General features: G+C 43.5%; 1 protein-coding gene across 1 annotated transcript in view; it reads right to left on the reverse strand.

Moving 5' to 3' along the window:
* Positions 1-18340: 18340 nt before the first annotated feature.
* The window catches only part of LOC144699616 (E3 ubiquitin/ISG15 ligase TRIM25-like), a 33283-nt gene continuing 24227 nt past the window's right edge, over positions 18341-27396 (reverse strand). The window contains exons 9-12 of the mRNA XM_078570682.1: positions 27156-27247; positions 24400-24487; positions 21073-21203; positions 18341-18964 (exon numbers count right to left, since the gene is read on the reverse strand). Of these exons, the coding sequence (XP_078426808.1) occupies positions 18866-18964; positions 21073-21203; positions 24400-24487; positions 27156-27247 (410 nt within the window). The 3' untranslated portion in view covers positions 18341-18865. The remainder of the gene's footprint in view (positions 18965-21072; positions 21204-24399; positions 24488-27155; positions 27248-27396) is intronic.

Raw genomic sequence — 27396 nt, forward strand, 5'->3', positions numbered from 1 at the left:
CCACATGGTACAGAAGAACTGGGCCATCATGTGAGAGTGTAGGTTCCATAATTACGCATATCCAAAGCCTTTTGTCTACAAGGAGCTGTACAGCCATGCTCCCCAACAACATGTTACATTATTGAGATTTCTGCTACTTTAACATGGAAAGGTCTGATACAACTAGAGCTTATGACAGTGGGTACCTTGATACAGATATTGTCCACTTAGGTCAAATTGTACATTGGAGAGATCATTGGAGTACTAGAATCGTACAATACACCCTAACAAAGATATAGACATTTCCTATTTTAGGAAAAGAAACCTTCACATTAAATACGGCACTACTCCTTATTGCACTTTTGTAATACTGTACCTCCTCCTCCTTTAGTCACCATGGACCTCCATTGGATTGGTCCATGATTATGCATGGCAAAGTACTGTAGTGGTTTGCCATTGCCTTTTGCTATAAATACACAGTTCATTAATATAAAGTTGTTACATTGCCAATCCAATTAATAACAAACTGAGGTCTTGTGGCCCAGTGGGTAGCATCCCTGCCTCTGAGCCAGAAGCTCTGGGTTTGAGCTTCCAGGGCCTGATGGCCATGGAAGGTACCTTTGTGGCATGGACAAACAGGTTGATTGTCAACATGTAAATCTTCCGAAATAACACCCTCCCCACGTTAAAAGACTCCATGCACAAACTCTTGCCACGGGCTCCATGGCAAGCATTCCCCTTGCTTTAAGGCACTGCTAGAGAGAGAGAAACATAAACCATAGCTGACCATATTAGGCTGGGATTTTGCATCCTGAACCACCTTAAATTAACAGAAAGTGTTTTAGAGGCTACTCATCTGATCCAACCGGTTAGACCTGACTTTCAATCAAATTGTCAAAGACAAAAAATCTAACTAGCAAACGGGTTCTGACTACTTGCTACCACATTATAAAAAAAATGGCAATATTTTCCATATCTATTGCTAGGATAAATTGCTATGGGGCCACATCTCCTCTCTCAGGTGAACATAAAATAACATGTGGCACTACTTGAAGAAGAGCAGGGGAGTTACCCACATTGTCCTGGCCAATATTTACCCCTCAAAAACAGGTTATCTTTTCATTATTACATTGATGTATGTGGGAAATTGGTGTGCACAAAATGGCTGCCATGTTTCCTGCATTACTGCAGTGAATGCACCTCAAAACAAAAGTGTTTTATTGATTATAAAATGCTTTGGGACTTCTTCACATTGTTGCGTTCGTTTGTTGACACCGCACCCTCAGTGTGGCCGATGGCATCGACTTGCTTCTTCTCTGGTTTTCTTCACGCCTTCTTCAGTCCACATCTCAATGTTATCCACCCACCTGATTTTTCTTTTTTCTCTCCTGTTTTTATGCTCAATTTCTCCTTTAATTGTTACAGGAAAAGGCTGTTTGACCTTTGTTTCCAATGTGTGTACTTCCTCTCTCCAACTGTACTTTGCAACCCTTTTGATTCCTGGATTTCTGCTCTTGATCTAATCCATTCATTTGTCTACCAGTCCACCCAGCTGACTCAGGTTGTTTAAGGAACTGTATAAATGAAAATTCTTTCTTTCTTGCATATTGCAGTGTAATCCTAGGGACAAACTGATACAAAAGAGTTATTTCCTTTATAAATGTTACTGATGCTGCTCAGTGGTTCAATGATGTGATGTGCTGCTGCGCCATACAACTAGATTCATCCCTGGTCTGCGCTAAATGAATTGATTTCATTGGAGGTCTAACCATATTGCTTATGCTGTAGCTCAATTTAGGCCAGTTCATTTGCCCTAATCCCAAGGAACCAAAACCCTTATCAACTTGAAACTGAGTTAAATAATAAAGGCTTCACTATCTGGTTTGGGATCCAATTAACAATATAAGTCTATCCAATGGACAATATAACAAATCCTAGCTTTGTCATTCACTATTTGAATTCAATAATGCATTCTGCCCATTGTGTCTGCACCCGCTCTTTGAAAGAGCAATCCAATTAGCTCCACTCTCCTACTCTTCCCCCAAACTCTGCCAATGGCATTTTTAAACCAAACCTGAGATTTGCATTCCAATCCTCCTCTCCCTCCCATTCCCATGTACTTCTACTTAATTTTTAGTTCAGCTGAGCTGGAATCCTGTCTAGCCACAAATGTTATCTACTTAACTCGGTGATTTTGTGGTTTCCTGGTCTGAGGAGGTGAAGTAGTTCAATTGAAGCCACTGCGAGTTACTGGATCACACTGGATGTAACTATTGGAAAGACTGACACATTGTTGAGATGATTATTATTATTTGTAACTTCAGTTCTGTGCCATTACACACACACACTGGCTTTATTCAAGAGTCACTCCCAATGCAGAAAACAGGTCATTTTTCATTGAACTTTTTCGGAAGAAAAGGCTCTGTTTTTGGCAAAAAGCGTCATGCACATAAATTTTGCCTTGACCTCAATGACTTATAACTGTTAGTACCCAGTGGATATTGATAAAACACAATGGATTGCCAGAAAAAATACTCTGCCGAACAACCTTTAAAGTTAACCTATTTTTACATACAGTAAAATCTGGTCCACCCTTCTCCACGTTGCTTATGTTCAACATCTGTTTATGCGATCCAGAAGGTTCCTTCTTTCAGGCTTTTTATTTAATGCACAATTCCTGAAGCTTAAATTACAACACAGAGTTACACAATCATTTCACTCTTTAGAAAGAAATCAGTCCAAACTTTAAATGACTAAACAATAACATTTATATAGTGCCTAACTCACAGGAGGGATATCAACAAAGCTCAAAACTGAGCCATGCAAAGACATATTCAGACAGGTGGCCATAAGCTCGGTGAAAGAGTAGCTTTTAAGCAGTGACTTCAAGGAAGAAAAAGAGGTAGAGACACTGAGAGGATGGAATTCCAGAGCTCAGGGCTTAGACCGCCAGAAGACACGAACACCAAGGTGTGAAAAAGGACCAATTGGAAGGAGCTCACAGCTCGCAGAGGGCAAAAAGACTGGTGGAGGTTACAAAGATAGGGAAGGATGAAACCATGAGTGGGATTTGAACACAGGAATGAGAAGGTTAAAATCGAGATGTCGCTGGAACCTGAAGCCACTGTAGATTAGTGAGAATGGGGTGGAAACGTGTCATTCTCACCCCCCAACCCCGACAGACACCTGATCATCCAAAACCAGATACGATGGGATTCACTTTCATGAGCACAGTGGCTAAACTAGAAGAAGCCGTTACAAAGAGGAGCTATAGTCAGGTACATAGTCAATCCTTTCCTCTGACTCCAGTCTCCTTTTCTTTGGCAGACAATATTAATCACTCAGCTTCTGTACCTCTGGGTTCCCTGTTTCTGCAGTCCTTTTCTATCTCTTCTACTTTTTATATTGATATTCTGCCTAATGTTCGAAGACCGTACAAGGACCATCGAGTCCTTCTTGAAACATCTCAATGGCTCATTGGGTAAGTCCACCATATGGCATGCCATGGATCTGCCTAGATTAAGAGGATCCTGAGTTGGCCCCTGTTCTCTGCTGAGTTTACTGGTCCCTTTGAGAATGTAACAATTACCCTCAGTACTGGCTGGCTAAAATGGCCAGGTAGAAACAAATAGGAAATCCATCGATGGCTTCTCTACATCATTGTATAGACTCAACTGGTTCACTAATGTCCTTTAGGGAAGGAAATCTGCCGTCCTACCTGGTCTGGCCTACATGTGACTCTAGACCCACAGCAATGTGGTTGACTCTTAAATATGCCCCCTGAACAAGGGCAATTAGGGATAGGCAATAAATGCTGGCCCAGCCAGCGACGCCCGCATCCCGTGAATAAAAAAAAACCTCAATGGGAGCACAGCACCAGAATCTCCCAATAGAATACCTTGAAGCACTGTTTATGTTCACGTAAGGAATATTAGGTGTAAATGAACTTGCATTCATATAACACTTACGTCCCAAAGCGTTTCTTCAGTGTAGTCACTGCTGTAATGTAGAAAACGCAGACACCAATTGGCACACAGCAAGATCCCACAAATAATGAGATAATGGTGACGTTGGTTGAGGGTTAAATGTTAGCCAGAGCAACTATTCTTTTTCAGAATAATGTCATGGGATCTTCTGCATCCAGCCTAGAGGGCAGGTAGGGCTTCGGTTTAATATCTCGTCTGAAAGACACCACCTCCAATCGTGCAGCACTCCCTCAGTGAAGCACCGGACTGATAAACTGAATTTTCTAGTCTCTAGAGCAGGCGTGAACACACCATCTTCTGACTCGAAGGCAAGAGCAATGGCTGACATTGTGATGCTGAAGAGCTATTGGCACCCAATGCTATCCCAACATGAATCATTGCCTTCAGGGAAGGAGGGAACGGGAAGCAGCTGGATTTTCCATTCTGACGGGAATCTAGACAAACTGGGAAATTTTATAGTAAGCCAGCTCCCCAGGACAATCAGAAAGCAGGTTTCAGTCTAATTCTCCAGTGAAACAGCTCTACAGAAAGTTCACAGTGCACCAGCTGCGATACCCACTATAGTGCATTATATTTGCAGTGCAGCTTTCCAATTTCGTACAATCCTTAGAAACACGTAGTACTGCTGGTCAGCAGTGGAATATCATTGCAGCAATGTGTTTTGAACGATTTTCAATCCCCCCTTTTATTAAGGCATAAAACCACCTGCTGGAATACACATAACAGCCACTTCATTAAAGTGGAAGCAAACTCACTCCACAATCTCTACCATATTATGCACAAATTATAGACTCTGTACTTTAAAGGATTTTATCCGTCGACCCTAGGAGATTGCAGCACACCCACCCCCCCCTGCTCGACTTGGGACACTCCGTCTGGTATTCCACTAAAGGATTAAGCAGTAAATCTGACTGATTTTCATAAATAAAATAACATTTAGCATGATACACTGCAGTCAGAACATAAAAGACACCTCAACAATTTATTGTGTAATAAATACATATCATAAAAAATGAGAATTGTTTGAGTGTTGTTGCTGCTGTTTTATTTATTGTCTCATTAAGTTCAGCTGCCTTTGATCCTAACGTTGCTCTGTGGTCTTGTGCAAACCTGACATTCTTCGAACATCACTTAGCCGAATGAATGTGTTTAAATAAATCAAGGTGCCACCTGCTGGGCTGGAGCTGATTTCAGTTATCAATTCAATATGCTGTTTATGTTTATCATTCAAAGTGGGGCCATTTAAAGAGGCACAGCCAGCCTACGAGGGGGCTTTCAACCAACCAACAGCGTACTCAAGCTGGCACTGGGAGCTGTGGTATGATTGTGTCCTGTGATTATTTACAGCAAAACTAATCAGTCTTCCTTAGAAACCAGGCATCTGAGAGCAGGGACAGAAAAAGCACGTGTGCGTTTCTAAACAGCCTGAAAAAATATTTCCGATATTTTCCAAGCAATTGAAGGTGGCAACTTTTGGATGTGCCCCACATCAGTTAAGCTGTTTTCCATTGGCCGCTCAGTTTGACACTAGCGATTAGCTGGCACACCTCAGTACCGTGTCCAAGAGGAAATTTGCTACTGGTCCTTCATGCGTTCCTTTCAGCAGCGTAAGGCACACGATCGCCATTAGTTTAACATCAGCCTGGTTCAGTTGGCAGCTCTGTTGCTTCTGATTCAGAAGAGGTAGGATCTCCACGGGACAGTTCACATCAGAAGCAGTCACAATGCACATTGTGGCAAATTCACGTATGCATTGGCATTGCCTTGCCTGATATATAATTCTTCCATTCAGCACCCAGCCGTTCTGCTCACCGTGAATAAGAAATGTATAGAGTGCTGGTGCTCTGAGTATGTAGTGCTGAATGCAACGGCAGGAGGTTACTCTCAACAATGTGCATTCCACACAAATATAGGACTATAAATAAACTGGGAGCAATAATGTTGTACATACCAGTTTGGTTGGCTTTTGCATCAAGTAACTGCAAGACAATTAAACCAACGGGCACAAGGTTTAATACCTTAAAGTTGATTTCAAGTTTGCTATCGCTTGGCACTTTTTTTTTTCAAAACATTTCAAACTGGGTACAAGCAACATGTTCTGATTAATCAGGATTGACACACATTCTGAAGTCAGTCTCGAGTTAGTTCTACATCTCAAACAAACCATTCAAATTAACTTCCTAATGGGTTACTTCTTCATCAAATGTTCCAGGCTATGAGGCCAACCATTTTTAAGTTTGCTTATAATCTGATGACCTACAATTTGAAATCGGAGTTGCATGCAGCCGGAGTGATGTCAGGAGTGCTCAAGGTAGCAAAGTCCTTTTGGGGAAGGGTGGCAAAACAGAAGGCTTCACAAGTTTGGAGTCAATTATAAAGCCAGCCAAGACCTGGGACTCCATTAAACTCAAACCCAACAAGCACTTTGATACGGTTTACATCTTTGGAGTTCAGCCCTTTCATTACCACTGCTAATCACTACCATTATGCTTGTTATGTCCTTTCGTGCAGTTGTGTCGCATCTGGCAATAAGGGAGTTGCAATACAACATGGTGCAAGACAGGGAAATGAGCAGGGTCAACTTCCACAAACAGCGAGGGGCTTTAATCAAACATCATTTATTTTGTTTTGAACGTCTGCACATGGTAGATGTAGTCGAACGGAGGTTGGAATAAACCAGATCGCTGTCTTAACTGGTGTTTGTGCTCCCAAACAATGCAGAGCCCATCTCCTTTTCCCCCACTGCTACTAAAGTTAAGAAAACCGGATTTTAACCATTATCCTAACTTCCGTAAATGCGCTCGTGACAATCTGGAAAGGTAACTTAATGACAGCACAGCACTGACTTGCAGCAAAAGAAAAATCTGCTGGTGTGAGAGAACAGCTGTCAGCTTAAACTGCAGCTAATCCTGGAGTGTTGGCTGAGTGATGACTGCATTAGTCTAGTGAGTTCACGTGGAGCAACTGTGCCACCTACAGTATAAAGCTGTGCAAGACACCGGATAAGCCTAAACACAGGGAAAAGCAATAGACCGAACAGTGGGAAACAGAAAAACTGAAACACAAACAGAAAGGCTAGAGATAAGCAGCAAATCTGCAAAAACTAACAGGAACAAAACCCCTGTTATCATTCCCACTGGGCCTTATCTCCTTCTCCTTAGGCAGTCCCTCGGGACCGAGGATGATTTGCTTCCTCTCCGGTTCGATGGGTTCTGAGATGGCTGATAAGTCCAATGTGTGATCTGCCGACTCTGCCACATGTGGGGCGGGTGGTGCTGGGTCAGGTAGGTGGTTGTTTGGAAATTTACGCGCTCCGATGCCGTGACTTGGCCTTTGCACATTCCCCACAAAGTCTCTCGATGCGTACGGTTCCTTTCCGAAGGTGTCTTAATTTTACCAGCTCTCCCCACCTCCCGGCCTGTCTCCAGTGAGCTGGTAAAATCAAGTCAGCATTCTCTGCCTTTTTTGGTAAAGCATTCATGTTCTCGCAACCTTCCATGTGAGGAAACAAATTCTTCGAAGTTGTCCTTCATTTTCCAGTGGGTAATGATCTGTGCAAAAATATTCAACACACTAAAATCCTTCAGGGTGACTTTCCGGTTTGGTTTCACCATCTTGGGCAGCGGGTCCATGGAAATAGGAAGGTGGCTGGGGGGTGATGGTGGATGGGAGGGAGGCGGGGGGACATCGACAAGCTTCTCAACTCCTCGTACCCTCAAGTGGCCATGAAAAGTACAACTGGAAAAGTTCTCTGAAAGAATCATAGGCCCAAAAAATTGTTGCAAATATATTGGCTAGTTCACAGCATCCATTTGTGTAAAAAAAAAATCCCTTGTGCTTTGTGGCAATTAAGGTAAATGCCAATTGGTGCAAATCACCACAAATTACATGCTATCAATGTCCCCACTGGAATTCATTGAGTGTCAAGAAATTGCTAAATTGGCATCATAATTAAGAATTAATTATACTGAAGCCATTTACAACGGGTTTTTCATGTCGTCAGGACTGTGTTGATGATGTGATTTATGGTCCTGACATAAAATTCAGCTTTGGAGGCACAGAAAGGGAACAATAAAACTGCAGGGTATCACTCCTGCAGGTAGTAAATTGTTCCTGGAGGTTTACATTTTTTTTCTTAATTCTTCCTCCTGTTTCTTTTCTACCTCTCTCTCAATCTTTCTCTTCGTGTTTCTCTTTCTGTGGCTAATTTAATGCTAATTCACCCTGTTTCTTCTCTGTCGCTGTTTCTTTCCCTGTCTATATATTTCACTGGTGAGGGAGACAGACTATTGGACCTGACATTCACAAGGTCCCAGATACCACATTATCAGTTCACACTTCCGGCACTTTAAGGCACAAAAATAAGACCATCCAAAAGGTTAGGGACAAAGAATCTAACTCATGACACTCGCCATTACAGCAAATGCTGGGCCAATGATGAAGAGATTTTATTCTAGTTAATCAACGGCTTAGTGGTTTGTGGTGGGGCGGGAGACTCCAAATTCTCTTCTCCCCAGCTACTATGTTAACTTCATCATTTTCAAGTGCAAGGGTTTTGTAAACAAGCGCAGAAAACTCTCAACGGCGGTCCTGATCCCAACAATCAGCGAGACAGCCCCTGGTGCTAAGAAAAAAAAATCTAATTGCAAAATGAGCTCATCGTATTCAGACTCAATTCTGTCTCGTTGAAGTATTTTTTAATGATGGAAGGGGGAATATAAGATAAGGAGGGGTGTGTACAATCCAGAATCTTTGGATTAGAGCCATCCTTGGGTGGTCAGTTTGAAGCCTTCAGTTGATTTTAGCGGCTTTTAGGCTTAAAAAACATTCAATTTTTTCTTTATTCTCTATTAATATATGAAACTTTTTTAAAATGTCAAAATCCGAAAACAAGAATGCATTAACGTATAATTAAACCACAAAACAAGTAACTTGTGGGTTCTGTTCTTTCATTTGAATGGTCAAGCTAAGCTGGAAAGTCAGCCTGAAGGATTTCAGTCTGTTCTATATTAACGCACAGACTCATACCATCTGATTTGGCAAAAAGAAGTTTTGTTATATAATATTTGGTTTAAAATAAAATATATTGAGCCATGTGCAATTGAAACTTAAAGAGCATTGATGTTTAATTCAATATAAATAATGGGCCTAGTGCGAGCGTCTTGCCAGATTTAAACAAGGCTATAAACTGACACTTTCTGCTCAGCCTGTCTGCTTGTACTATGATTTATACCATGAGTGGTTGTGACATATGTTAGTACTTATCCTGAATAAATCATTCCAGGGAGTGGTCTGTGTTCACTGAGCTGCTAATAATACTGGGATTCTACCATCTACAACCTGCCAAGTTCTTACTATATTTCTTCAAATTTTTCAATGATTTTTTTAAGAACATAAGAAATGGGAGCAGGAGGAGGCCATACAGCCCCTGGAGCCTGCTCCGCTATTCAATAACATCCTTGCTGAGCTCCTAAGTCAACTCCATTTTTCCACCCTATCTCCATAACCTTTGATTCCCTCAGTGGCTAAAAATCTATCATACGAACATACATACAAATTAGGAGTAGGAGTAGGCCATTCGGCCCCTCGAGCCTGCTCCACCATTCAATAAGATCATGGCTGATCTGATTGGAGCCTCCACTCCACATTCCTGCCTGTCCCCGATAGCCTTTCACCCCCTTGCTTATCAAGAATCTATCTAGCTCTGCCTTAAAAATATTCAAAGACTCTGCTTCCTCTGCCTTTTTGAGGAAAAGAGTTCCAAAGACTCATGACCCTCTGAGAGAAAATATCTCTCAGAAATCTCCGGAGCACTTCAGGTAAAATGATATTGGTCAGTTACTCTTCTTACACGGGTAGATGCAGTTTGCACCCAGCAATGACTGACCAGTTCAAGTGTTGGTTGAAGGAGAAATGTTGACAAAGTTCCCTGATCCTCTCTTAAATCATGTCACAGGACTTATCCGAATGAAGCCACAGTTAAACATCTCCTCCAGAGGATGGAAATGGAAGAGTCAGCGCACAAGATGGCGTACAAATATGAAGAACTGTGTTTGAGGGTGCAGGTAGATATAAACAATGCTGCAATAATGAAACTGCTTGGTATATACCCCAAGATTTGGTGGAAAATGACTGCATGTCACAGTGATTCCAATCTTCTGTTACTTACACTCCCTAAAGCCGTCCCTTTATATCATTGATTCGATGTGCTCAAGTTAGTTATAGACTAAGGCACAGACAGAGATTAGCACAATAGTAGGAGCAACTGTTTCTCACCTGTCGTAAAGGAATGTGCAAAGATTTGAGCTCCTATGTGCCATGGCCCCACAATAATATGAAGGTTCAGTAAGGATTGATCAGCTGTTTCTTAATTTTTGAGCCATTTTAATATTCAAATGAAAAAAAAACACGTCAAATTGAAATGAGAATTCTTAATTCAGATAGAACACTACAGCACAAACCACCAATGGCAACATGCCATAGATAAATTTGTATTCAGTTTACTTATGACCACAGATGTTTGGTATTTATAAAGACACTTACCTTTTACATTGAAATCCAAAATGGTGCTCAAACCCGCAGACTAAATACCTGGAAAAGAGGCGTCTCATTGCAGAGCCAGCTGTATGTCATGTTCAGTTGTTCTGTGTTTGATTATGTGAGTCTGTTTATAATTGATGCTCAATGTGCTTGATTAGTTAAGCCTGGATGTGGACTGAGAGAAAAGTAAATAAACTGCAGAAAGAGCTAGAAGCATGGAGTAGACATTTTATAGCACAATGAATAAAACCTGTTACACACATAGAAACTAATAATATATCGGCGTAGATCCAAGATATAAAATGTACAGCACTGTATAAAGCTGTATAAGATGGTGAAGTGAGTAAACTAAACTTCCAAATGCGCCAAGGAAACAGGGGACTTAGCTTCAACATTGGAACAGTCAAAATGTAGGAAAAATCTGCAAGTATTTCCCTATGGGGAGGATGATTAACAGCTACAAAAAATTGCTGGAAGGGTTGTTGAGGTCAAGACACTGGACTCATTAAAAGGGGGCAATGGATGCTGTAACGGGAACTTTGCCACTCTCAAAGGATGCGATCAAATGGGCTTAAGGGCCATTTTCATCCCAATCTATTTTGTGACTGAATTCGCAGTATAAAAACCAAAGGGCATGTCTGAAAATAAAGCAGCATTAGTTAAGTATTACAATGACACAAGCAGTTGGAGCAGTATCGTGTGTGTCCTGTGATGTAACAGCAATTATTCAGCAGGAAGAAACCCGATAGAAATGTCAATAAACCAACTCACTATTTTTCACTAACCTTCTCCGCTTTCCTTTATTTATCCTTTTTATACCACACGTCACTACTTCACCAACGTGCACCTAAATGGTAGGCAACCTAAGGTACCTCACCTTCCAACCTTCACCTCCTCCCTATGAAAGGAGGGTCAAGCTCCAATTCTACCTTTAAGTGTTCCAAGGCTGGGACAGTCAATTCATCATCATGTCGATTCACTCTGCAGTTCAGCACCATGTAGCCAAACAATGTTTGTGCCTCTCTGTGCCGTCACCTGACTCTCCAGCCCCTTCCTCAGCTCATCTGCTGCTCAAACCCTCATCCATGTCTTGGCTACAACTGGACTTGACAATTCCAATGTACTCCTGTCTGGACTCCCACATTCCACTCTTTATAAACTCAAGTTCATCTTAAAGTCTTCTGCCTGTATCCTAACTTGCAGCAAATCCCGTTCATGCATCACCCTTATGCTCGCTGACATATATTGACTCCCTGTCCTACAATATCTCAACTTTACAATTCCCATCCATGCTTTCAAATGACGTTCGTTGACATTACCATTGCTGAAACTCCCAGCCACCAACATCCTGGGGGGGGGTGGGGTGCTATCATTCACCAGAAACTCAATTGGACCAGCCAAATAAATATAGCTGTGGCTACAAGGGCAGGTCAGAAGCTGGATATTCTGTGCTGAATGGTTCACCTCATGACCTTCTCCCCCACCCCCCCCACCTCAAAACCTTCTACAAGGCACAAGACAGGAGTGGGATGAAATACTCTCCACTTGCCTGGATGGGGTGCAGATGCACCAACACTCAAAAAGCCTCAATGCCATTCATGACATATCAGCCCACACAGACTGGTGCAAAATCCACCACCTTAACCATTCCCTCTATCACTGGCATGTCGTGACTGCAGAAGGAACTATCTACAGGATCGGCAATAAATTCCGGTTTTGCCAGGGATGCCCATGTCCTGAGACTGAAAGAAAAACATTCTCCCTCAATACTGAAATCTCTGTGTCAAAGACAGCGCCTAAGAAATAACTCCGATTCAAATACAGACTTTATTTGAAAATAAATCACAATTCATGTAAACACACCAAGAAGGCATTGGATACAAATAGATGGCTTACAATAAAACACACAGCTTGTTACAAATATTTTCCACATCTCTGTAATGGTTCAATATGGCTGCTGAGGTCTCCATTTACCTGAAAAATTTGGTCAGATATTTTAATCAAGAATAATTCATTAAAATACCAGCAAGGAATATCCTTCAAAACAAGTAAAAACATTCACATCATACTCCGGGCTTTTTCTAAAAAATATAACCCGGTCAAAGTTTTTGTAAACATAATAAACAGTGACACATTATTCAGAGTTTGACAGGCCTAGCGCAGTACGATAAAAAAAAGTGTCAAACCAATAATCAAGGCCCACATCCTGCTTCCAGTGAAACTCTATGGCAAATCCAGCCTGTGTATCTCAAAGTCACATGGCTAAGTTCGATCCCATGACAAGACTCCATGGGTTTTACACACAGACGCACGATATTCAAACAAAATAACTGCAGAGGTCAGGGTGAATTAGACTGACAAGGTACATGATGGAAGGCAAGTCCCAAATGGAAGTGGGCGACTTTGCAATAAAAGGAAACCGGAAAGGGAACAAGGTTGCTCTTACTCGCACTGGCACCAATGTTCTCGAGTTTTATGTGCCTGACTTCAGAAGGTTATATCCAGGCCAGGGTTAATCAATCTCCAAAAATCATACATAATCACAGTGTTACATTTTACTAAGTTCATTCCGCACGTCTGCATCACTGCGCAATGTCCAAACATGGCAGATGGATGGTAGCTCAAGATGGTGCCCATTTTCAAAAAGTATGAAATACCCGGCTGAGGCAATTGTTTTATTTCGACATCGGGTAAAATGAAGAAATCAATTGTCAGGAATGTACACACCAACCTAAATGAGAAAACAACTAACAATTCAGAAAGGGGAGATCCACCTAACATCCTTGGGTTTTTTTTTAAGGAACTGGCATCCCAAATGGTCAGTGGAAATCCTACACAATGTGGTGCACCAAAAAAAAAAGGTGATTATTCTTTAAGCTACAAGTGTTGGGCTTTCAGCATCAAACCTGAGAGTGGGTAAGAAATCGGTCGAAGGATAGGAATCAGTTAGTGGAGTTACGTTGTAGACAGTGAAGCGCCCAGAAGAAAAACACTTCAGACCAGTACTCTATTTCCCAGACTTTATTGTTTTTACCTTCCAGGTGTTCACCACTGTTTCTGGTGAGCATTTGTAAACTTGGGAGTCTGAAACTCAGTACAACCTGGATGAATTTGCAGACAATACCAGACTGAGGGAGCATCTCAAAAAAATTACAAAATGAATTTTATAACACTGGCAGCGAACGTTTAATATGAAGAAGTACCGCCGAGAGGAAGAAAAAATATTTGAGCAATGTAAGTGTCCCAAGCGCGGTGTCAAAAGAACTGACGATCAAGTCAAAAGCCATTTTGGGGTTTTTGGGAGACAACACCTCATGACCGATCACTGCAGATTAGCGTGCCGCAAAGGAAAGAGGTCCCTGAGCTACAGGGCAGAGTTTTTTAGTTCCTGAGGGTGCCCAGCATGGAAGCAGGCAGGCATGAAAATTTGCACCATCAGCCAGCGTGCCAGCAACCTGCCACCTCTAGGCCATGGGATGCGCAGGTGGGGTTGCGGCAGGGTTACCCACCTTCAGGCAGCAGGCAGCCAACTAAAGAGGTTAAAAGGTCACTTAAGACCTATTGGCAGAGGCTAACTAGAATTTTCCCGCCGGCCTCCTGGACATCCCTCCTCCCACAACCCCCGAAGCATCGGGGACTTCCAGTAGCAGACTGGGGACCAATGCTCCAGGTGGGCTTTGAGGCCCTCCCCGCCTGACTGGGTTCAGATTTCCCCTCCATAAGGGCGGTTCAGCCACACGATATATTTTTTTTAATTAAAATTTTAAAAATTTGGAGAGGGTACCTCCATCTTGAGAAGCCCTCCCTCCCTCCCTCTCTCATACCTGAGAAGACATCCTGCAGTTTCTTCTGTGCTGGAGCACTTCCTATTGGCCTGCCCACTATCCAGCATTGGATGGCGAGCTGACTCTCTGGCCACTAATTACCCAACTGAGGGAAAATCACTGCCAAGTGACTGTTCAGTGCAATGCAGTGAACTCCAATGACCCCAATACCAGGGCCACATCCCAAAAGTCAAAATCCTGCCCATCGAGTCAAATTTGTACTGTACAAAACAGAGGAAGTTATAATCACATTATATACTGTTTTCTATGGTCAGAACCCATGGAGTACTATGGCCAATTCTGGTTACCAAGACACGCTTGACTTCAAACCCAGAAGGTCAAGACAAAAATTGAGTAATTATTGCTGTTCAACGATTTATATAATTCCTATTTTACTGGCCGCAGATTTGAGAGGCCAAATGCCCAGGTTCACTGGCAAAGAGCGGCCAGTTTGATCGATGCAGAAGCAGTCAAGACAACACAAAGGCAGTGCAGGGATCAGGGGAGGAGGAAGAAGAGTTAGAGTCGAGTGTCAACAACATACACGTGGAAGCTGACACAATGTCCGTGTGGGTGATGTCACCAAGGGGCAGCACAGAGTTGAGAAAGAGGACCCGGAGAAGATCCTTGGGGGATTCTAAAGGTAATTGTGGGGGGAGGGGTGCAGGAAGAGAAGCCATTGCAGGATTTTATCCAGCGGTGACTGGATGGGTAAGATTCCATCCAAATAAGGGCAATGCCACTGAGCTGAACAACAGAGGAGAGGAGCTGGAGAAGGATGCTATGGTTGATCTTATCAAAGACTGCTGAAAAATCAAGAGGGATGAGGAGGAAATCTGCCCCCATGTTCAAAAAGGGTATCATCTGTGGCATTAATTTGGGCCTTTTCATTGCTGTTGGTTGGGCTGATGAAAACCTGATCAGAGAAAATAAAACATAGGAGCTACAAAAAGGATTGGCGTCAATTTTATAGTTCAAGGAATTTGGAGGAAAGGGGGATTCGAAATAGGATGGCAGTTTATGGGGGAGGGGGTGTTGGTTTATGAATAAAGTTTACATAGTGTCTAAGGAAAGGAAACCGTTCATAATGAAAGCCAACAAGGGAAGATGAGCGGTTGATGTTTGTTCTTTATTCTTTCATGGGAGGTGGGCCTTGCTAGCAAGGCCAGCAATTGTTGCCCATCCCAAATTGAACTGAGGGTAGTTAAGAGTCTACCACATTGCAGTGGATCTGGAGTGAACCAGAGGGGTTTTTAACAACAATTGGCGATAGTTTCTTGGTCACCATTACTAAGACCAGCCTTATATACCAGGTTTATTAACTGAATTTAAATTCTACCAGGTGCCATGATGGGATTTGAACCCCTGTCCCCAGAGTATTATCCTGGGTCTTTGGATTAGTAATCCAGCGATAATGCCATTCTGCCACCATCTCCCCCCACAAATTTTAGTAGGAACATGGGAGGTGGGTCTTAAGGACAATGTGATCTCAGAGCATGCAAGATCAGGACAAGAGTAACAAGAGCCTGTGAGAGGTTGGCTTGATGAGCAAGGGGATGAGTGAGAAGTAGCAGAAGGAAATGAACAGATGGTCTCAATCTAAATAACAAAGAAGTCCACATGCTCCAAGTACATGCAAAGGGGTCAGAGATAGGTGGGTTGCAGTGTTCAATGGTTTGATTGTTCTGCGTTTGACTCTGTGAGTCAGTTTACAATTGATATTCACTCTGCTTGATTTGAGTTCACACCCAGGCTTAACCAGAGATAAGTAAACAAAACTCTAGAAAGAGTTGGAAGCCAGAGCTGAAGCATGGAGTAGACATTTTAAAGCACTGTAAATAAGATCTGTTATAGAAACTTGTGATATCTCTACATAGCTCGGAGATATAAAATATACAACATGGGTGAAGGAAGCGGTTGACACTAGGCCGATGAATAGGGGCTGGGTTTATCCCTCGCTTAGCAGAATGATCCTGGGAGTAGTGGGCATTTTTAACAGAGAAGGATGAGGCCCATTAACACTTGATGCGGTAAAGTCAGTTCTGGTGATCGGTGACTGAAACATAGAAACATTGAAAACAGGAGCAGGAGTAGGTCATTCGGCCCTTCGAGCCTGCTCCACCATTCAACATGATCATGGCTGATCCTCTATCTCAACGCCATACTCCCACGCTCTCCCCATACCCCTTGGCGCCTTTAGAGTTCAGAAATCTATCTATTTCCTTCTTAAATATATTCAGTGACTTGGCCTCCACAGACTTCTGTGGTAGAGAATTCCACAGGTTCACCACCCTCTCTGAGTGAAGAAGTTTCTCCTCATCTCAGTGCTAAATGGCCTACCCCATATCCTGAGACTGTGACCCCTTGTTCCAGATCCCCCAGCCAGAGGAAACATCATCCCTGCATCCAGTCTGTCCATCCCTGTCTGAATTTTATACATTTCAATGAGATCTTCTCTCATTCTTCTAAACTCCAGTGAATACAGGCCTAGTTGGCCCAATCTCTCCTCATACGACAATCCTGCCATTGAAGATGTGGCTCAGATAAGCCCACGTCTGCAAAGGAAGCAAAGCGGGGCCATTATGGGGAAATGATTAGCAAGGGAGAGAGGAACAATTTCACTGGGGACAACGATGTTAAGGTCGACAACAGGGAATACTGTGGCAAATGAGAGCCCAAAAACTAGGCAGCAGTTGACAGTGCCATTGTGGAACCTAGTGGAGAATGTTTTATCAATCAGCAGTCTAAAAACACGTTTCATATCTAGCAGTGCAATCTTGTCTGGCCATGAGATATGGGAACAGGGTGCAGTTCAGTCAGCATTCACCTATGTAAATCCGGCAAAGACTCTAATCTGCTCAAACACTTCTCTGAAAGTTATTCATCTTATCTCAAGTTCTGCAAGTTTTCAAAAGATCACAGCTTTGGTGAACTAGCTTCAAATTCCTGCATTTTAATATCTCACTTTTACTGCTTGTTTCTGTAGGTAATGATTTGTGAATACATTTGTTGAACAATCTTGCTCGTTTTAAGAGCATTTTCAGCAGAATTGCTGATAATATCCACTTTCTCAAAGGACACAACTACAAAGGACTTGACCACACTAGGTCATGTTTCAATTTCTAGGGAGTGAAGACTTGCCTGTAGGACTGTTTGCACTAGACATGAGAAAGAGTTAACGTAGTGAGCTCCAATTGTAACAATGGACTTTGCAGGTAAGCTCCCTGAAATCATTGAAGAAGCAATTGAGGGATGCTGTGATGTGTGAGGGACCAAATGGGCCTTCTAAACAACTTGAGCTAAGATGGGCTGATTGGCCTTCCTCATCTGTAATTAATTTCATATAAAAACTGATTTTTTAGTCCCTTGGCAAATTTTCATTGGTCTGTAATAACCTCTAGGTGGTCACATGGCCCTTTTGGACATCGATGCATGAACGGGTTTCAAGAGTAGCATCAAACCCACATCAACTTGGGACTTAGGAAGTCTGCGTCATTTCGACAGCTTGCTGTCAGAATTGAAACTGGAAAGGCTGAGAGATATTATCATCAAATTGCTTTTGTGTGTTGTTTTCAAATCCCTCCATTTTCAATTCAACAGGTGGTACTTGGACTGTACAGGGATTGCGATCAGCTTCTTTGGAGCTCACTCCAACAACTCCTCACCCCGATCAGAACATACCCAGTGAGGCAGGTGGCTCTCAGTTGTCTCTCTCTCTCGCCATGTAAGCTGCCAGCGGAGCTGTGACCAGCAGCGGTTATAGGTGAAGCCCCCAAACCGAGCTGAAGCTCTTGACACAGATTGCCGGTTTGGAAATTTCCCAGGTTCTCAGGCTAAGATTGATGTCCCCAGAAGGTAAAAATATATTTCACAGTATAAGGCAGGTGGCTTACAGCATTTTAAATTGTACTTATAAAATGTACTGTGTAAGTGGAGAGTGATGCTGTCTCAGCCAAAAGGTTAAAGTAAAAAAAAATTGTATATGCCTATGTTTTTTAAAAAAAATATATATAATATATATATATATACACACACATCTATTAAAAACTCCCATTTTTCAAGGTGTATTCCTTAAAGTGAAGGATGTCAGTACTGGGGAATTTAAGAGATATCAGTTTCTCACATTCACTACCAGCACTCCCAGCTTTAGTGCAGCTTAGGCTGGATGAAGAGGTAAAACCCCCTTTCTCTGCTTCAACTATATACCTTTAATCGTAGAGTCAGACAAACATCTCCCCTAATACAGTGTGACAACTCTATGCCCAGCTACCCTCCTGGCTTCTCTAAGTGACGATTGGGAATTCAGTGCTAACTCCAGTGCTGGATTGTGGACAGTTTTGTTTGGTAGACACCTGACCAACATCAACTGGCTTCCAACTTCACCAAAAGACCCTGCGAGTTATCAGATTTCAGCCCGTGCTAGATTCAAAACTTGGAGATGAAAGAGCACTGTGTTAATCCCGCTCTGCAGTCAAGACCTTCCTGTAAACTAATCGCACAGCAGCTTCTTGGTGAAAACTGCCTGCTCACTGCTTCTCATTTCTTCTGTTTAGAGGTAGCCGCAGCCAGATTTGTTCTCTGGAGGAAGTCTTTCTGAGCCTGATGCCTCTGCAAAACCACCACAGCTTCATCAACCTAGGCAGAACCACAGAGCAGAAAGATGGTAAGCATATCAGGAGGAGCACCGAGCATAATGGAGTTAATACAATTGGCACCCTTAACGGGATTATTAAATAATTAATCAGATTAAGCAGAGCACTTCAAATGACTTATGTTAATAATGTGGATTCTTAATTCATTTAGAGTCAGTAACAGGGGTCATCATTCCTGTTGTCCCCAGTGAGGGCTCAGTTCCAGAAACAAGATAAAGAATTACATTTATATATAACCTGCAGTGAGCCTGGTTGTGATCCCTTCATTGACAAGTACAATGGCCAAACCATGAATCAATAGAAGCCACTGGAAACAAGTTCCGATCGTTTGGTGTCAAGCTGGTGAGAGGGGGAAGACGACGAGGGGAAGGTAGCTGGTGTTAATCTATAAACGGTCAAATTCCATCATACAAATTACTGACATCCAGTACTGGATAAGCAGAAATTTCCTCCAACTAAATATTGGAGAGACCAAAGTCATTTTCTTCAGGCCCAGCTGCAAACTCCGCTCTCTTGTCACTGAGCCCATCTGTTTCTCTGGCTGAGGCTGAGGCTGAACTAGACTGTGCGCAACTTTGACGTTGTCTCTGACCCCGAGATAAGGTTTTGATCACATGCCTGTGCCAACACCTGACTCCACATCCCCTTCCTCAGCTCATCTGCTGCTCAAACTCTCATCCATGCCTTGGTTACCACTGGATTTGACAATTCCAATGTACTCCTGTCTGGACTCCCACATTCCGCTCTTTATAAACTCAAGTTCATTTTAAAGTTCATTCTGCCTGTATCCTAACTTGCAGCAAATCCCGCTCGTGCATCACCCTTATTCTCGCTGACATATATTGACTCCCTGTCCTGCAATATCTCAACTTTACAATTCCCATCCATGCTTTCAAATCTCTCCTTGGCCTCACCCCTCCCTATCTCTGTAACCTCCCCCCGCCCGACAACCACCCTAGATCTCTGCACCCTTCCAATTTTGGTCTCTTGCGCACCCCCGATTTTAATCGCTTAAGCGAGATTGTGGTATAGTGGCAATGTCACTGGACTAGTAGCCCAGAGGCTCTGGGGACATGGGCTCAAATTCCACCCTTAAACTCAATTACTATATATCTGGAATATAAATCGAGTCTCAATAATGGTGACCATGACAACTATCATCAACTGTTGTGAAAAACCATCTGGTTCACCAATGTCCTTTAGGGAAGGAAATCTGCCATCCTTACCTGGTCTGGCCTACATGTGACTCCAGACCCACAGCAAGGTGGTTGACTCTTAACTGCTCTGAAGTGGCCTAGCAAGCCACTCGGTTCAAGGGCAACGAAAGCTGACCTTGCCAGCGATGCCCAAATCCTGGTGAATGAATAAAGCGAATGAAGACCCATTGGCAGCCGTGCTTTCAGCTGCTGAGGGCCAAAGGTCTGGAATTTCTTCCTTAAACCTCTCCTTCCTCCTTAAGAACACTGCTTGAAACCGAGCTCTTTGACCAAGCTTTTGGTCATCTGCCCTAATATCCCCTTACGGGGAACGGTGTCAAATCTTGTTTGATGACGCTGCTGTGAAGCACTTTGGGACATTTTACTACGCTAAAGGCGCTCTATAAATGCAAGTTGTTGTTGAGGGGAGGGTTTGTTAGTAGATTAGTTGCACGTCAAACATTGAACTGGCCTGTGAATTTATTTCAACAGTATTCGATTTTAAGTTCGAAAATGAAGGCCGCCATTTTGGAATCAGGTAAACAATGATGGAAACAGACACTCCATTAGTTAGTAAACTAACCAGGTTCTTTCCCACATCCAACTCAAATATCCCTTTGCTTTGTAATACATTAATGCCTATAGATACAGGAGCATTATTTTAAAATATGCAAACCTGATTATTTCATATGGCATTACTCAAGATATCATGGTAATAAAATAATTAATAATTAGTTATAAATGTATTTATTTAAAATAAGAATCTTATTTTAATATTAGCACTCCCAGCTGCAGCTTAATCATATGGATCCAAAATCCTACCCAACCCGTCCATTCTAAATTAACACATGAGATTCCAACCCGTCCACTCTAAATTGCACCATTTCAAGGTTACCTTTGAGTGAAGAGAATCTGAGCACTCCAAATACTGTAGTAATTCCGAGTTATCCAACTCCAGCAGCATTCCAGTGATTTTTCCCGCCAAGGAAGGATGTAGAATTTGTACTAATGGGAAAAGGCGTTCCCCTGAAAATATGTTCACAGGACAGAAGGTGAATCTTAGTAATATTAATGAAACGCCTGTAGCAAAACCAAAAATATGTTAGGATTTTTTTTTCATGTTTCTTTGGAACTTTTTAAAAAGTTCTTTGCTGGGGTGTGGGCGTTGTTGGCTGGGCCAGCATTTGTTGACCGTCCTTGAGAAGGTGGTGGTGAGCTGCCTTCTTGAACCGCTGCAGTCCATGTGGCGTAGGTACACCCACGGTGCTGTTAGGAATGAAGGGAGTTCAAGGATTTTGACCCAGCGACAGTGAAGGGACAACGTTGTCGTTCCAAGTCAGGATGGAGTGTGACTTGGAGGGGAACTCGCAGGTGGTGGTGTTCCATATGTCCGTTACCCTTGTCCTTCTGGATGGTAGAGGTCGTGGATTTGGAAGGTGTTGTCGAAGGAGCCTTGAGTTGCTGCATTGCATCTTGTAGATGGTACACACTGCTGCCACTGTACGTCGGTGGTGGAGGGAGTGAATGTTTAAGGTGGTGGATGGGGTGCTGATCAAGTGGGTTGCTTGGTCCTGGATGGTGTCAAGCTTCTTGAGTGTTGTTGGAGCTGCACTCATCCAGACAAACAGAGTATTCCATCACACTTGTGCCTTGTAGATGGTAGACAGGCTCTGGGGAGTCAGGAGATGTGTTACTCGCTGCAGAATTCCAAGCCTCTGATCTACTCTTGCAGCCACAGTATTTGTATGGTTGTTTCAGTGTAGTTTCTGGTCAATGGTAAAGGATGTTGCTAGTGGGGGGATTCATCTATGGTAATGCCATTGAACATCAAGGGGAGATGGTTAGATTTTCTCTTGTTGGAGATGGTCATTACCTGGCACTTGTGTGGTACAAATATTGGTTGCCACTAAACAGCCCAAGCCTGAATGTTGTCCAGATCTTGCTACATATGGACAGGGGTTGCTTCAGTATCTGAGGAGTTGCGAATGGTGCTAACATTGTACAATCATCAGTGGACACCCTCCGTCCGATGGAGGGGAGGTCACTGATGAAGCAACTGAAGATGGTTGGGCCTAGGACAGTACCCTGAGGAACTCCCGCAGCGATGTCCTGAGACCGAGATGACTGACCTCCAACAGCCACAACCATTCTTTTAGTGCGAGATACAACTCCAATCAATGAAGAGTTTTTCCCCTGATTCCCATTGACTTCAAATTTTGTGAGGGCTCCTTGATGCCACACTCAGTCAAATGCTGTCTTGATGTAAAGGGCAGTCGCTCTCATCTGACCTCTGGAATCAGCCCTTTTGTCTATGTTTGAACCAAGGCTGTAATGAGGTCCTGGGCCAAGTGGCTCTCGCCGAATTCAAACTGAACGTCAGTGAGCAGGTCATTGCTGTGTAAGTGCAGCTTGACAGCACTGTCGACAACCCCTTCCATCACTTTGCTGATGATCGAAAGTAGGCTGATTGGTGCTAATTGACCGAGTTGGATTTGTCCTGTTTTTTTGTGGACAAGACATACCTGAGCAACTTTCAAAATTGTCAGATAGATGCTAATGTTGTATCTGTACTGGAACAGCTTGGCTAGTTCTGGAGCACAAGTCTTCAGTACTATTGCTGGAATATTATGAGGGCCCATAGCTTTTGCAGTATCCAGTGCCTTCAGCCATTACTTGGTGCCACATGGACTGAATTGAATTGGCTGAAGACTGGCATCAGTGATGGTAGGGACCTCAGGAGGAGGCTGAGATGGATCATCCACTCGGCACCTCTAGCTGAAGATGGTTGCAAATGCTTTGACCTTGTCTTTTGCACTGATCTGCGGGGCTCCCTCATCATTGAGGATGGGGATATTTGTGGAGCCTCTTCCTCCAGTGAGTTGTTTAATTGTCCACCACCACTCACGACTGGATGTGGCAGGACTGCAGAGTTTAGATATGATCCGTTGGTTGTGGGATCACTTAACTCCGGAGAAGTGAATTCACAATCCTCCAGATCAGGCGACAGAGGGTAAGGAGGTTAGGAGAACAGTATTTGGCAACTAGCTTTAGAAAAAAAATTGAAAACTGCAGTTAACTTTCCTTCTTCACATTATACTCCATACACTTAATAGCTTGACTCCATTCCCCAGCCAGTAACATCTACAATACTCAAACCACTGAGGTAATCTCACTAACACACTTGAACAAAGTATTCATTCTGTCAGAATATCTTCCCGTTCCATCCGATAGTGATTCCCAGTTGCTCCACATCCTTTGTGTGATGGTCCACACAGGTGAGAGAACCAAGAGTTTGGGAATGGAAACCTTTGGTGAAGTGAAGTTTGACTAAGAGGTAGGACTGAATCCGCTCTTTGTGCAAGAGTCGAACAAACAATTGTTGAACACGGAATGGTGAATTAATTGGTATCTATTCTAGTCAATTGTTGTATTCAACATAGAGGATTCAAAATTTAAAATGAACAAAACCCCCTCCCTCCTCTTGATGCTCTGAGTGGAATTCTTGTCTTCATTATCAGGATCCAATCTGGGTGAATGAAGACTGAGAAAAAGTTCAGACTGATGTTATGTCTCAGGCTACTGAGCAGATTAATACTGAATGAGATGAGCTTCCGATGTCGTATTCATACCATCACCAAGACCACATATTTCCACCTCCAAAACCTTGCTTAACTTCGCTCGCGTCTCAGCTCATCTACTGCTGAAACCCTCATTCCTGCATTCGTTACCTGTAGACTTGACTATTCTAACACATTCCTGGCTGGTCTCCCCAGTGTCAGTCTCCGTAAACTTGAAGTCATAAAACGTAGAAATATAGAAAACAGGAGCAGAAGTAGGTCATTCGGCCCTTCGAGCCTGCCCTGCCACTCAGTACCAAAATACAGCTGCCCCTGTCTTAACTCGTAGCAAGTCCTGTTTCCCCATCAATCCTGTGCTCGTTGACCTACACTGGCTCTGTCATGCAACATCTTAATTTTGAAATTTTCATCCTTGTTTTCAAATCCCTCCATTTCTCTGTAATCTCCTCTAACTCCACAGCCTTCCCCAGATATATTCCTCTAATTCTGGCCTCTTGTGCATTCCCAATTATAATTGCTCCATCACTGGTGGCTGCACCTTCAGTTGCCAAGGCCCTGTGCTCCAGAATACCCTCCCTACACCTCTCCAATTCGCTTTCCTCCTTTAAGACACTTCTTAAAACCTACCTCTAAATTTTACATACCCAGTAGTTGCTTCTGCTCCTGGAAGGGGAGTGCTGAAAGCACTGTGGCTGTGAGAGGCTCCTGCTCCTTAACTGAAGTAGTAGAAGCCTGCAGTGAAAATAACAGTAAGAGAATTAGTGGAACATTAATCAGGTTATGTACTCACTGGCCGCACATGCTTCTTGCTGCATTTTGCCCCTACAAAGATGGCGGCCGCACATGCTCCCTGCTGCATTTTGCCCCTATAAAGATGGTGGCTGCACATACTCCCTGCTGCATTTTGCCCCTACAAAGATGGCGGCTGCACATGCTCCTTGCTGCATTTTGCCCCTACAAAGATGGTGGCCGCACATGCCTTCTGCTGAACTTTGCCCCTATAAAGATGGTGGCCACACATGCCCTCTGCTGCACTTTGCCCCTACAAAGATGGTGGCCACACATGCCCTCTGCTGCACTTTGCCACTGTAAAGATGGTGGCTGTGCCATGCTTCTCCGGGATATTCAAAACTTATGGCTGACAGCAGGAGTGTGGCTGCACCAATAACTTTAGAAATACAGGTCAAATTCAATCCCGGGAAGAAACAAGATGGGACACGGGACAATGAGCGAAATTACGGGACAATCCCATAACAAAACAGGACAGTTGGTCACCCAATCCACCACCAGCATCCTTCCTACAGCAAATGGCCTTTGCCAGCATCTTCTGGAAAAATCATTTGAAAACCATTTTTAAAAAATGATTTGTATGTGCGACTCGAGCTGAATGAGAACTTGTCAAAGTTCTCCCAGGTGATAGAATGTCTGAAAATTCTTGTGTCCGTACACACTTTCTGTCTACAATGTCTTACTTCTCGTTGTCACATTTTGTCACCCGCAGTGTGCACTCTAAGTTCCTGTGCACATTTCTAATAGCTTTCCCCATAAACTAGTCATGTGAACTACACCCAGTGGTGGTGCTGGAGAGCCTCAGTTTGTTTTCACTGCCTGCTCTTCAGGCAGTCTGTTTGTAACCAATGTGCCCTCTCCGTTTCCCAACTTGCTATACTATTTGCTATTTTAAATATAAATAACATGAAAGTATTATATAAAAATAAAGGAAAAAAATGTATCAATTGAAAATGGTGATTAAATTACATCTGTGAATCCTTGTCCAGCACCCCTTAAGACCGTAATAAAAACAGAAAATGCTGGACAAACTCATCAGGTCTGGCAGCACCTGTGCAGAGAGAGACAGAGTTAATGCTTCGAGTCCGTAAGACTCTGAAACTCTGTTTTTTCTCTCTCTCCACAGATGCTGTCAGGCCTGCTGAGCTTTTCCAGCATTTTCCGTTTTTGTTTCAGGTTTCCAGCATCTGCAGTGTTTTGCTTTTGGCCCCCGAAGACTGTATTTGATCGTGACAGGAGATCGATCAGCCATCGAGAAACCAAAGGGAACCTTCGGCCCCCGCAGGAGGTCAGGGGGGAGGCGGGGCTGACCTGAGAATTTGGCGGGCCGTGTCAGGACTGACGCCTGATGCCATCCCGCCTCCCCTGCCTTCTTCCCAGCTCCAGGCAGGCCTGCGGACACGTGACCTGCACGTCTGGTAAAACTCCGTGGGCTGCATATCAGCTGGGGGTAGGGTGGGGGGAGGGGGGGGGCTGGTCTCTTGACCGTGCACTAATCTCTGCACGATCGAGGGCATGGACATAGGGCAGGGACCCGCTGCCCTTGCTGCTGATGCCCCCATGGCCACCCCCTCCATGTGACGCCCACTCTGCAAGATACCACCCACCCCCCCCCACCCCCCACTCACCTTAACAGCAATTACCTTTTCCTGGGTAGCTCCGTGGTCCTGGGTCTCCAGAGAGTGTTGGGGTGCTATTCCGGCAGCAACCACCGCCTCCTCCGTGGCGCTGCTGAGTGCAAGAGCTGCCGGCCTCTGATTAGCCAACAACTCTTGCCGGGTGGGAAGTCACCTTCCAGGGTCCTCAGTCTGGAGGAAGGCCCACCGCTGTCTACCTACCTGCCTGACGGGTAGAAGATACACTGGGCCTTCCTCCTCAGAGTCAGCATGGATATCTCGCCATCTTTTCAGGTAGCGAGCGAAACGCCTGCTGAGAATGGGAGATTCCGCCCCGTATTCTTTTAAAGGCTATCCCATTGCTGACATACCTAGAAATTATTTGTCTAATCCCAAAAGTTTTAGATTGTGGATCAATATAAAATAAAACATCGACTGTGAGATGTGATTCTGCGATTGGGAAGCACTTGCTGAACAATCCTGAGTGCGTTAATAGCTACACTGACAACAAATTTAAAATAACGTGGCTCATTTACGATTGCTAGAAGTGACATACATTCATACACAGGGACCCGTTCTCTGCCAACAAAAGGAATATGTTCAAGCTTTGCGCCTTTTTTGAGTCACCCAGGAGCGTGGGGAGCCTATCCTTTCCCCATTGCTTTCTCCATGGTAACACCTCGACCCAGTCAGCACCCTTTTCTCCTGCAATATAAACTGTTGTGATCGTTTGAAATTTGGCATTCTTGCATTTGTCCTGATGAGTGCAAGACGAAAAGCTTCAGCGACATGTCTCTCTTTTCAGCAATATTCAAGATCCTTATGAAACAAAGCCCCCTCTGCAGCAACAGTCACGAGTTGAATGTGCTGAACTGTCCCTACGTTGAGAAGTGTAACTGAAAATGTCTCATTGGACCAAATGGAGTGCAGCAAAACAAATTAAAACTAGTCACACCGCTGGAAAGCAAAGGTGATAGCAAAGAAACTGTTCATACCTGGTGCCTAATCTGAGTTGGCAGAGGTATTGTTGGTAGGACAAGAGGAGCTCTGCAAGGAGCAATGGTGTAACGGCTACTCATTACCATGCCTGAAATACAAGAATGATGTTTCACGTCTTGAGAGTTTGCTATACAATACAGTTCAAAATTTATTACATTTCTCTTTTCATGGGTCTTGAGAATCCTGAATGTTCAGGCTGCTTCCTCTGTTACAAATTGTACTACCAAACACGGGAAG

This window comes from Cetorhinus maximus, chromosome 24 (genome assembly GCF_964194155.1).
Source record: "Cetorhinus maximus chromosome 24, sCetMax3.hap1.1, whole genome shotgun sequence".
NCBI lineage: Eukaryota > Metazoa > Chordata > Chondrichthyes > Lamniformes > Cetorhinidae > Cetorhinus > Cetorhinus maximus.